Source organism: Etheostoma cragini, chromosome 12 (assembly GCF_013103735.1).
Source record: "Etheostoma cragini isolate CJK2018 chromosome 12, CSU_Ecrag_1.0, whole genome shotgun sequence".
NCBI classification, from domain to species: domain Eukaryota; kingdom Metazoa; phylum Chordata; class Actinopteri; order Perciformes; family Percidae; genus Etheostoma; species Etheostoma cragini.
In genome coordinates, this window is record NC_048418.1 from 23,631,814 (window position 1) to 23,645,114 (window position 13,301).

Genomic DNA, 13,301 nt, shown 5'->3' on the forward strand with positions numbered 1-13,301 from the left:
ATGTCTGGATCGATTAAAAAATTAAAAATTAAAATAAAAAAATCAGTTAGCCCACCTATCATTAGCTCCCATTCATGAGCCACTGCTGTGAATGAGGTTTCCTCCTCCATCTCACATCACCACCACCACCATCATCATCATCATCATCATCATCATCGGTCACGTGGTGCGTAGGGAGCGGGCGGTGGGCGTGTCTAATCGCGTGTGGTTTCATTCATAACTACAGTGTTCATTTGGAGCCCAAATTAAAGCATGCGGACGGGGCAGGCTGCCTGTGGACCACCGCTTCAAACGGAGTCTACAGCCGGGTGAGTCCAAATCTTTGTCCAGCTCACATCAGCACCAGTTATTACACGTCCACGCGCACACACTCGCGGGTTAATGTGCTACTATTTCATAATGCAAGACGTGGGACAGGTGACAACAGCCGGCTCTGGATGATCGCGGTGATTTAAGTGAAAGGTGTTTGAGGCGAGGAGCCCCCCGGCACATGAGGGTCTCCCGTGTGACTGATCGTGAGTCTCCCCCCCAACCCCATACCCACTCCCCCCCTGCAGGATGAGAGCAGACGACGCAGAGATTCGGGACAGTCCTGATCGAAGGCTTTTCGGAGGAGAGAGGAAGATGCTGCTGATGCTGAGGCTGAGGCTGAGGCTGCTGCTGCTGCTGAGCAGCGGCTCGCTGTAGCCTGCCCAGCGGAGAGAAGCTGCCCCCAACACCGCCTGTATAGACCGTAAGACCCGGCACATGGAGACCCCCATCATCCAGTCACACGTCAGGGTGATATGCAGTGACCCCGCTCCCCTCCCTCCCTCCTCCACCTCCTCCACCTCCTCCTCCTCCCTCCATACTGATGATGCTTATAAGGGTGTAAACGCCACAAGCATCATTCCACTAATGTAATGATGTGTGGGTGTGTGTGTGCGTGCATGTGTGTGTGTGTGTGTGTGTGTGTTCGTGCGTGTCTGTCCGTCTGTCGGAGCCGCCTCGTCCATCTGTAGCCTATGGATAAAGCGAGAGATGACACACACACACACACACACACAAACACACAAACACACAAACACACAGACACACACACGCGCGCGCGCGCACATGCACATGCACGCACACTCCCTCTCATTACTCCCCCTCCCAAATAAACGTTAATTCCAAAAAAATTAAAAAAAATATAGGCCAAGCTTGTTTAATTATAATATTTATAATTGGCTGTAATAAAAGTGCAATGTGGGTGTTGAAATTAATCGTTGCGTCATTGCATCGCGATGCAGACTAGACAATTCTGCATGGACCATATTACAGACCATATTATAGACCATATAGACGTGCTTTTTTGTTTTTGCCATTTGTCTGTTGTCATATTCAGTCTTTTTTTGAAAGCAGAGTTCATATAGGCGCATATATATATATATATATATATATATATATATATATGTATATGTATAGATATGTAACTGCTTGAATTTGTTGATGAAAACCATTTATGACAATGTAAAATCATATTGAGGAGGTGATGCACAGGACGGGATCATCGTAATAAGTCTCGAGACCAGTGAAGATTCACACAACCTATGATCCATAAGGGCATTTTGAAGCAATTATTTCAATTAGGCATAATTGTGTTTCAAAAACATAGGCCTAAATTGTGTGCCTTCAGCAGTTATATGATGTTGGCAATGCCTGATATATTCAAAACTATGTTTTAATGGCATCTAGATGTGTTGTCCTTAAAATTCAGACCAACATAGCGTCCGTGATTCCTTGTAAACTTTGGCTTCACGGCACAAGTTTGTCGTGTTTATATATGTTATGCATATTTCATTGCACGCATGATATGCATAAAGGAAGCTGCTATGGCTGAGTTTGGATTGGCGGTATGAATTAAAAATGAATTGCTGTAGCAGGTCAGTTAATGTGAGATTAGTTAAATGAAACTAGTTAAGTGTGAGTTTAGTGTACAAAAATGTGACATAACGAGGACATTTTTAAGACCTTGGACAATATGATTCATTAAACCATTGAATCATTCTATATTAAAACTGGTTGCTATTCAGGGAGCAAAACTGTGATCATGTCAAAATAAAAAAAAATAAAAAAAAGTTAAGACAGAATGTTGTAAAGTCTGCAGCAATCTGAAATCACTGTTTTCTTTTCTTTCATTAAAATTCAGCCACATATCAGTAAATATGTAATAGATGTACACAGCTGTAATCATAGGATTTATGTCTTCATTACGTGTTGATATACTGTTTAGACATGCTGAATGATGGGGGTTTAAGTAAAGTGTCACCAAAATGTAACAGTCTGCGTGTGGTTCTCTTTTGTCGGTGTGCTCCGTGCTATTGAGAGCTCCGTCCTCGTCATAGTAACCTTGAGCTTTATGAGATATTACATAAAACACCACGGAGAGGGAATATGCGGCAGATGGCAGTGTTACTAGTATGTGTAAGGAAGGCAGTCATGGGCTGTTACACAAGTCTCTGTAAATAACCAGGTACTGTCGGGTCTTCTTCTTCTCTTCCCACACCTCTCCGTCTGTCTCATTTGACAGACAGTGGACTGTGAGACCGAGGTGAAAGGGCTTTTGATTGGTTCCTAGTTATTGTCCGTCTTCAGGAGATACCAGTACATATTTAGACACAGTAGGCTTTAACGCACAACACTCAATCCGGAGTTGGGTTTGTGTCACTTGCATGTTAAAGGGCCATTACACCAATTTGAAACAAGAGGTCCCGTCTCCTGACATGAAGAGTACTGCTCACTGTGTGTGAAAACAGTTGTGTAATGTTTCTGTTGCTACAGTGATGTCATCAGGGGTTACATTGCTATTTTTGGGATGACGTTAGAATTGCAACAGAAAGGCGTCATTACAAACTGGGTTTGTAGCGTTTGAAAGACGTAGGTGCTTACCATACACCATTCACCCGTTTGTTTTCAGAATGGGGTTTTTGAAGACTTGAGTTTCAATTTGGCCATCGCCATTTTGGTTTTTTGACACCTCTTTGAAACACCTTGTCTAATTTCTGGACAAGAGGTTGGAGCGGTTTAAGTTAGGGCATTCCGCGTTGAGTGATAGACTGTTTATTGATCCCCCAGTGGGGAAATTACAATGTACACAATGTACACTTTGTTAGTAATCACTACACACAGGCGCCTGAAATACACACACAGGTCCTATTCATGCACAAATGGAGAGATTTCAGAGTGAGTGGGCTGCCAGCTGGACCAGCGCCCTGAGCGGTTGTGTGTGTGTGTGTGTGTGTGGGGGGGGGGGGTTGTGCCTTGCTCAAGAGCACCTGGCATTGCCCAGGAGGTGAAATTACATCTCTCCAGCCACCAATCCACACTCCGTACTTTAGTCCGTATGCGGACTTGAACCACTGACCCCCTTTGAATTGAAAAATTGTTAATATAAATGCAAAGACAACATGCCCAATCGAGTGATCACACACTTTCCATGTAATTATTACAGTAAAAGGAAAGCATTCAATCAATGCACGTTTAAGTTTTTAAAACTGGTTGGATCCTTCCCGGAAACAGCTGGACACTGCAGATGTTACTCACACAGGAGGAAATGGTGGGTCGGTTGAGGTCCATTTCCAGCTGTGGGTGGGTGGGTGGATGGATGGACTGACGGATGGACGGATGGACGGATGGATGGATGGATGCATGGATGGATCCATAGATACTTTATTCATCCCGAAGGAAATTTTAGGCTTCCAGTAGCAAGACATCCATAACACAACAAACACATTTACACACATATATCACACATACCTAAGAATAAAAATAAAAAGCCCTCATAGAAATCCAATGACCATGATAAGGTGAGATACCTTGGTAGACTGTGTGCAAAAGTGGACAGTGCATTAGCTCATGAAAAATATGACTTTAAAATATAAACATAATAACCTGTAAACTGACCGACTGAATAAGAATAAGAACAATATGCAACATACACTTGTGATGCTTGTTTATGCTAACAGGAGAAACAGAAATTGTATTATGGTCTAGAAAGAAGCAGTTGTGTCTGACTCCACTTTCTCCACCTGTCCTCTGCAGGGTTCACACACGCTGACCTGGACCATGAGCAATGATTCGCCCGTTCTGACAAGTCTGACTGAGAACTCCACTGTGAGTACCGCTACGTCCGACACCATCAACACACACCTCCGGACACCTTCAGCTGGTGTCCGGGGTCTGGTGAACGACAACTCTTCCACTTTTGGGGATTTCGCTCAACCTCAGCCAAAAGCAATAGGTAGACATAGTGAGTTAACACCACAGTGTGTTCCAGTAACAGGTGATATCCCAGGTGGAGCTGTAGGGAAGGATAGCCTGATCTGTATACAAAGAGGATTTAATCTAAAAAACAGCACTGATTTTGTTGCTGGCTTTGTGTGCCATATGGGGTTGGGGGGGGGGGGGGGGGGGGGGGGGGGGGGGGGGGGGGGGGGGGGGGGGGGGGGTATATTGGAGACCACGGCAGTGTTTATCAGAGAGTTAAAGCTGTCTGCGGGAAAGGAGAATTGACTGTTGTTTGCCTCGACAGTGTGCGTTAGTGTTAGAAACGCACACACACGATCGCTGCTCCAGCTGATTGATTACGTTGTTCTTCCTGTTGGGCTGATCTTGTAAAAACAGCAGATTTCATTAAGCTACAGGCACTCTGACACACACACACACACACACACACACACACAGACACAGACACACACACGTGTGTATTAATATGTGCATGTTGCTAATACGCTGTGATGGAGCGGTTATTCCCACACAGACACACACGCACACACGCGCACGCGCACACACACACACACACACAAGCACACACATGTGTATCAAGATGTGCATATTGCTAATATGCTGTGTTGGAGCTGTTATTCTTACACAGACACACACACGTGTGTATCAAGATGTGCATGTTGCTAATATGCTGTGATGATGCGGTTATCCCCACACAGACACAGACACACACACAGAGACACACAGCCACACACACACCTTCAAACACAGCCTACTGTATCTCCCCATAGGCTTCAGCTAAATGTAAGCCACTACAGCATCTTATGTAAAACATATACTCTCTGTGTGTTTTAATGTGACACGACTTCTGTTTATATTCAGCCTTGAAGCAGGTTTGAGGTTGAATGAAAAGGGGAAATACATGACAGCTGCACACTCTGCTCTGTATGGTGACACACTTTCTGATGGATTAAGCTTGTGCTGGAGGTTGACACAGATGGAGTGCTGGTTATTTTTTTTCAGGGAGCATAAAACCAGCTGATTTTGCTCTTTAACACACACTCACACACACACTCACACACTCACTCACTCACTCACTATCCATTTGCAGATTGACGGAAAACTAATCTTTTCAGTTATTTTTCTATTAAAAATGTTTGCTGCTTCTCCAGTTGGGAGAATTTGAGGTTGTAAACTTATTATTTTGGACGTTTTCGACTCATTGTCAGACAAAAGAGGGAATTTGAATGCAGCTAAATATAACTTAAAAACCTTTTTATTTTTATTTTTAAAGTCTCAGCGAATAGCAAAGAGCTTCTCCACCCCACTCCACTCCACGGTTTTCTTTAAATCTGTGCCCAATGAAAATCTTTGACACTTTCATATATTATGTAACGCTAAATGTTGCAATAGATGATTATTCCGTTTGTTTCTTTTGAAACTGGCATCGGAAGAAGAGCCAGGAAGGTCTGGTGTGGGGATAGCTCATGTGTTTCAGCATCCTCCTCCGATTTCCATTTTTAGCCTGCGGAGGCCTCATTTCCCCCTCATTTGGACGAGCTGGGAGATTGAATTAAGGGTCTTTCTGACGTTTCAATTAGCATCCCCGAGCTCACTCAGCCACGACTAAGAGTATTAATCAGTGAGAGTGCAAAGCAGTTGTATCTGCGTGTGTGTGCGCAGACAGGATGTGTGTGTGGATAAGAGTCACTGTGAGGATGCAGGGACTTAAGAAAGTCTTTCAGTGTTAATTCCACTTTTTATTCAATATTATGGCGCTTAGCTGGCAGCATAACGCAACAAAAAGATTGCTGGGAAGCTCAAAGGGAGAAAAATCAATGACTGTCATCAACTATACACCAGAGATATGTAAGCTCCTGCCGTTTTGTGCTATTTAGTAAATTAGTTATGAGTTCCAGCAATCTGGACACAAGAATTGGGGATTAAATTGATGTTTTGCAACATTGACAGAGTATAGAGCACCAGGGTTTGACCGATATTGATTTTAAAACTGATATTTTGAGCGACATCACATTTTCTGTCGATATTTGACATTCATTCCTGTCAGCCAGCAATTGATGAATTCTTTATTCATATATCAGAAAGTAACATTTTGTTAGAGTTAGGATTGGAAAACTGATATAAGGGGTGAAAGTAACACAACGTATTTGATAAAAATGGAGACGATTAAAATGCATGTGAATTGAAGAACAGAGCGAGAAAAATTTATGCGAATAGAAAGAGATATAAGAAAGATAAGTTATTAAATATAAGTGATTTGATTCATTAAAAGCTGATTTAGGCTAATTAAACGGGCACGATATGATAAAAACAGAGCAATTTTTCATCATTTTTAATGTCAATTTTATTCCTATATGTTTGTCACTTTTTTAATTATGTGAATTTTAACAATTTTTTGTCTCTTTTTCGAATGTTTTGTTTATTTTGTCCCTTTTTCCATTTTTTGGTCACTTTTCAGCATTTAAAAAGAAAGAAAGTTTTTGTTGTTTTTTTTCCTGCATTTTTGTAGCTTTTTTCCAATATTTGTCACGTTTATTTCACGTTCTTTTGCTTTTTAGTTTTGACCCGAGGACAACATGAGGGTTAAGCATAGTGGCTTCAAGGGTGGTAACAAAACTAAATGGAGAAAGACTGAAGTGATCAGCGTTTAAATTAGGGCTTTGATTGACATTTTGGGCTGAAAGAATTGCTTTCTATGTCTGTTTGGAATGCTGAATGCTACACAGCCCAGTCTCAAATAAAATGTCAAGTTTATCAAATCGCTTGATAATCTTTCACTCCATTATTTCACATGCATTTTCATCACTTCAGGTTGTTTTTTCCCCAATTATCTTTTGTTACCTCCACCTTTAAGGCCACTTTCCTGAAAAAATAAATTGATAAAGTCATAAAAATGACTCTTTATATCATATCATGATTGTTTAATCAAATCACTCACTTTTTTCACATGCATTTTCATCTACTCAATTTCTATCACATGATTTCTATTACTTCCACCTATCATAAACTAGTTGGTGTGTAGGTCAAGTGACTGTATCATAAGAAAAGAAGTAATTAATTTAAAGTGAATAGTGAATGTTTGAAGATGTGGATCTTATTTTCATTTATATATTAACTAGCCCTACAAGCCTAACCCACATCCAGATGTTGTGTCTGGGAGCTCCCCATTGGCCGGGCTCAATCCGAGGGGCGGGATAAACGGTTGTCTTTCAAATTCCCTCTACACGCAATAGGATAGCGCTCCAACCAACCAGAGCACCGCCGGTTTATAGATTAAACTCTAACCTCCAAACACATCTTCCTTTTTTAACGATGACTTCAACTTAACTCCAAGTCTTACAGAGTCACGGCCAAAGCGGATTCAAAAGACAAATTTTATATGTTTTCAAGTAATTCACGCCGAACCGTTGCAACTCAGCCCGCCCACCGACTCTATACACGATGTGATTGGCTGGATCAGGATTTGGTTTTCCAGCTTGCAAGCCAACCGACAGTTGCTAGACGACCCTGGCTGCAGATAACATTTGCTGCCGCTAGGGTGCGTCTACATTTCCAGGATACATATTACCACCATACTTTTTGAAGTAATTATATATTATGTATGTACAATGTACTGGAGTGACAAGTGCAATTTTTCCACGTGAAATGTAAATGTAAAACCAAAATACTCTAGTAAAGTACAAGTACCTCCAGCCTGTATTGTTTTTAACCAAATGTACCTACCCTCTCTTTCATGGCTGCTCTGGATCAGGATGTGCCTGTGTCGGCTGGCCAGGTGGACAACTATGTGCTGCTGTTGGTGCTGCTGAGTGTCTTTGCCGGGGGGACGCTGGTCCTGCTCTCCCTGCTGCTCCTCTTCTGTCACCACTGCTGCATGGGTGGACGACGCTACTCCAGGTGGGTACGCTCTGCTGAGGGACCCCCTGTGGGACAAGCGGACCTGCTTACAGGAGCCAACGTGATTGTGACAGATGTTCTGGGAAAAGAGCGCAGAGTGAAACAATTATTTTCCCCTTTTCAGAGCAAGTGATGACCCTGAGAAGACAAACACCACTTATGCTGAGGATTCTCAGCCCACCCAAGGTCCGAGTTGTGTATTTCCATACATTCATCAAGTGTCCTGGTCTCCTTGTGTCCCTCCATGTCACTGACGCTACATCTCTCCCTTGGTTCGTCCTCGTTGTCTTTGCCACTCAGAGATCACCATTCATCTGGATGAATCAGATGCTCTCTCAGCTGCGAGCTGTCACGATGGAGAGACAGAACGATTTGTCTCCACCGGGTCTACTGGCCGCAGAGTCTCCTTCAATGAATCTGCACTTTACGAACTGGAGAAGACGATCCAGGACAAAGGACGCAGGTACAGTTCCACAAGGTTGTTTTGGCATTATTACTTGGATAAGCTGGAACTAGATCTGATGATTGGTTGTCTTCTCAGGTACACCCTGACTGAGGGAGACTTCCACCACCTGAAAAAGGCCCGGCTGACCCACCTTCACCTGCCTCCGGCCCCCTGTGACCTGAAGATCCTCACCATCATGGAGTGTGACTCCACAGAGAGCAGCACTGTCAACATCAATGAGACAACAGCTCCCAAACTGCCCCTCACCATCTACCAGGTAACTCTACACTGGGTGTGATTTATCTCACAGAATCAAGTGTTTTTCATCTCTAACCTGCATTGATTTGCCCTCCAGCCCCCTGAGAGAAGAGTCCCCAACTGGGTGGGACAGAGCCTCAGCGGAGGTCTTCCTGGAGACCCACACCACTCCACCATCCTGGACCAGAGCACCAGACAGGCATTGTCAGCCATGAAAGTACAGCACACACGGTCCCAGACAGTGAGTTTCCCCTTCTTTGTTAATGGTCACAAGATGGGCAATACGTAATGAAGGTCAATACATCTCTAAGCGATGCTGGCAGTATGACTCTGTAGAGTGCAATGTTGGTCTGTTGGTTGGTCGGGTCAAAACCCTTTGGTCCAGACCAGCTCAAAGTGATGCTGTGCCTAACTACCGCCTCACGCTAGCGTAGCTGTAGAGTCTTGTTTTATCACTTCCTCAACGTAGGATGAGATCCACACGTTTCATTGAGATCTTTTGTCTTTTGTTTTCATCCTGGGTTCTTGTCGCCAGTGCTCGTCAACATTTCAGGGTCCGACTCTCAGAAAGTTTTTGCATGTTTTTAAGTTTCTACTTGAAACACTTGTTTAGATTAAAAGAAGTAATTTTTTGTTCATTTCACAGCAAAATTAGGAGCCTTTTCATTGGCCAGAAATACATTTGCACAGATATACTGCTCAGTGAGGCTCGCATGAAACAGAAACCGAGTGTGAAAAGCCGCTGCCACAGGCTCAAAGCGACTGATGCACTGTGGCATCAGTCATCACTGCAGCTGAGTGACAATATGACAAACTGCTGTTCCCTGAGGGCTTTGCCTATGCCCGTCGCAATTCATCTCAGCTAGTCTGCCTCAACACCTCCTTAACGTCTCATCTCCTCGCTCCATCTCTTCTGTCAGATTGCGGCTATCGGGGACAGGGGAGATGCTGAGAGTGAAAGGGGGATGAGAGGAGAGTTGCCTCATGCTCCGGGCCAGACTTTAGTTCTACATTTCTTCTCTAAACTGCGACGCCATGCCAGTCTGGAGGGGGCAGGGCCTTTCTTCAGAAGGTGGAAGTTTGACAGCAGTCATCGGGCTGCCAGCCTGGATGCCAAAGGTTTGGATAAATGTCATGAATGAATAAGCTCCAATTTGTGGATGATCTAACTATGCAAAATAATAGCAATTTGAAAGAAAACAAAAGGTGAAAAACATCCTGTAGACTGCTATCTTTTATGTGAATTACTACCAGGATCTCCCAAGAGAAGGCCCTTCCAGAGACAGAGAGCAGCAAGTGAAACCACTGATCACAGCGAAGACGACTCTTTGTCTCTCCGAGATGAGGCCACTGACTCTTTCCCACAGTCCCCCATCCAGACCAGCGGCCTCCAGTCCCTCTCTGCGGAGTCTCTGTCCCACGCCGACACTGCACCCACGTCTTCAGTCTTCCTTAGCAGGTAAATCCCTTCCCATTATCCCATGACTTGCACCATGACATTCCCAGAATTATTAAATATTCTCCATCTGTGCAGGTTAAAAGTAGAGGCCACGGTGGAGGTAGGTGGTAGCAGCACCCATGCCAGAAAAGAAGATCTCTGTTCGCCATCAAATGATTGTCGCTCCCAGAAACAAGAGGAGGCCACAGCGAATGGGACGGGGGTAGAGAAACAAACAAAGTTTGGTGCAGTTATCAGAACAAAAGCAGCGGGAGTCGAGCTAGAAACTGTAGAAGTTGACGACTTGTTAGGGGCACAACAAAGAGATGCCGTACAGGAAAGGTCTAAAGACATGACAAGGACAACTAAAGACACCTGTACATCAGATGTGAGGAAAACAAGTGAGGCAGAGGCAGATGACGGAGATGAGGGGGTGTTGGGAGCTGAGGCCAGACGAAGGGCCGACTCTGGCTCATCTCTTTCATCCATGAATCGCCAGGAGAGTTTGGAGGCTCCTCCCTCCCTGTACAGAGACATTTGGAGCTTGCGGGCCTCTCTGGAGCAATATGCCTCCTCAGACCAGAGCAGCACCGACCTGGAGTCCATCCGCAGCGATGCCGACAGCGTCTCATCTTTCGGTGGTGCCGGCGCTCGCTCCGGCCTGGACAGCTGCTTGTCCCAAGACCTGGACGATGAGCCTGAAGAAGGGGAGGGAGAGATGTTGGATGGAGGGCTCAGAGGGCTTTCAGCTGGGGACAGCGAGGTGGGAAGTGGAGCTGGAGGAGAGGGTGAGCCAGGGAATCGTAAGCTCCTCCAGATGGACAGCGGCTACGCCTCCATTGAAGCACCGTCCAGGGCACCAGAGGAATTGAGGCTTTTTGGGACTCTTGGAGCTCCTAGAGTGAAGACGGCTTCTGAGAGAAGGCTGTTCTTCACCAGCTCTGGGAGAAAAAGTTCTGTGTGCGAGAGCATCAAGGCCAGGCTTTTTCAGGAGGAGCTGGAGGATGAGATGGCAGACAGCACAGAGGAGAAACTAAGGGAGAGCTCTCAAACTGGCAGGCAGTCTCTTACCCTTCAAGAACCATACGAGCTTCTGAAATCCTTTCATCCTCAGAAATCTCCAGAATCACAATCCCCGCTGATGTCTCCGCTGATAAAGCCAATCCCACAGCCATCAAGTCCTCACAAACCCCGTCTCCGCCGCCGCGACTACAGCATCGATGAGAAGACAGACGCTCTTTTCAACGAGTTCCTCCGCCATGACCCCCGATTCGACCAGCAGGATTCTCCGCTGCGCTCCAGGCATCGATCCAAAGTTCACCTCCGGAAGCAGTGGCAGAGACACAAGCAATACAGCGACCCGGGGTCTGGTACCGGGGGTAGATACTCCCCATCTTTAGAGAGGCAGAGGTTCACCCCGCTGCGGAGAGGTGACAGCGCCAGTTACCCTCTGGACACCAGATATCACAGCACACTCTCGCGCATTGCAAGCGCTGCAGACGAAGAAGCCAGCGAGGTTGCGACTTGTGAGGAAGAAACCAAAGAGAGCACAGACAACAAAGATCAGTCAAGTGAAGGAGCTGCAAGGGACGCCACGGAAAGTACAGCCGACACAACCTCTGAAGGCACTGATGCAACAAAGAGTTGCGCGGAGTCGACTGATGAAGGGAACGGCTGCCAGGCCTCTACGAAAACGGACGCAGATAGCACAACTAGCCAGTCTATTACCACTGTGACTACACAGATAATCCACATGGACCCGAGAGTCAACAACAGAAACAACAACAGCAGTCAAGCTATTCTAACAGAAAGCAGCCTGACAGACAAGCTGGTCGTGTCGGTGGAGGAGAGGCTCTACGGCGGCCTACGCAGTACAGAGAAGCTTGCCCAGGCAGGAACGGATCATGTGCTTACTCATACAGCCTCGCCTGGCTTCAATTCCACATAACCTAATAACAATCTGCAACTTTATTTCAGATCCACTATCTATAGTCGACAGACTGAAACACAATTGTTTCTAGAACTTCAAACATCATCATGTGCTAGATACTTGGTCAATCTTTGTGTCCCTTACATTTATTTCAACATAAACATAGCCAACCAATGCATCGAAAGAGATACATCTAAAGGACAGAAGTCCCTTCTTTCCTGATGACCAGTCTCGTCCAACATTTCCATTTAGACCTTGATTTCCACTGTGACGCCATGTGAGACGTGATGTCCCCTTTTTTTTTATTGGTAACCATTCTTGAAATCAAATATGTTCATTACATTGCTTTGAAAATATAGACCCATCTTTAGAAAGGAAATATTTTCAGACTTTACTGTGATTTTTCAGCATGCTACTGTATGTCCAAACAATGTGTATGTGAATACTGTACAGTTTTAATTTTAAAACAAAAAAAGCACTTTGACGGGAAGAAAGATAATGTATTTTCGGTCACCCATTTTCAAACCATATCCTCCTCAAGTGTCCTTCTTGTCTCAATCACTACGAGGGTAAATGTCTCCATGAAAGCTTGTGGTTTCTGTATTTGGCAATAGGAAGAACGCTGACCATGTAAAAACTGATAATAATGAAGTTCTTCAGTGCTCTCAGCCCTCCCATTAACACCATATAAGCAGATGTGGAGAGTGCGTCTAGAATATTTATTTATTTGTAGAAGATTTTGTTAGTCATTCGTCCCAGTCATTCATCATAACTACGGAGACAGTATCCGGGAGCTTCCTTGGGCTCGAGCAAAGGGTTTTGAATCACTGCTGGGACTCCGCTGGCTGACGAGTTGAGGCTGTGAAAGTGGAGGTTGAAACTAAAAAGCAGCGACATGGGATATACTTTATTACCAAATAAAAGATAAGTCTGATAATATTGTTTCTTATTGTCAACAAATGAAACGAAAAGACCAAAATGAATAATTGATCCCACCGTCGAGAATAACCTGTGTAGCCAAAGCCCGATATAGTGTAGTTCTATCCATTGTTGTGCATAAAGTCTAT

The 13,301-nt window shown here is 44.7% G+C and overlaps 1 protein-coding gene across 1 annotated transcript; it reads left to right on the forward strand.

The window, feature by feature from the left end:
* Positions 1 to 136: 136 nt before the first annotated feature.
* On the forward strand, positions 137 to 13,301 carry LOC117954690. The gene is made up of 11 exons (XM_034888631.1): positions 137 to 308; positions 558 to 733; positions 4,063 to 4,134; positions 8,018 to 8,163; positions 8,288 to 8,349; positions 8,464 to 8,626; positions 8,705 to 8,885; positions 8,964 to 9,107; positions 9,787 to 9,985; positions 10,121 to 10,325; positions 10,401 to 13,301. Exons 3-11 carry the CDS (start codon positions 4,087 to 4,089, stop codon positions 12,250 to 12,252), a joined length of 3,000 nt encoding a protein of 999 aa, XP_034744522.1. The 5' UTR covers positions 137 to 308; positions 558 to 733; positions 4,063 to 4,086; the 3' UTR covers positions 12,253 to 13,301.

Coding starts and splice junctions, on each gene's coding strand:
- LOC117954690 (XM_034888631.1), top strand. CDS start 4,087: ATGAGCAATGATTCGCCCGTTCTGACAAGTCTGACTGAGAACTCCACT. Junction 8,164..8,287: donor GGTGGACGACGCTACTCCAG/GTGGGTACGCTC, acceptor TCCCCTTTTCAG/AGCAAGTGATGACCCTGAGA. Junction 9,108..9,786: donor AGCACACACGGTCCCAGACA/GTGAGTTTCCCC, acceptor CTCTTCTGTCAG/ATTGCGGCTATCGGGGACAG.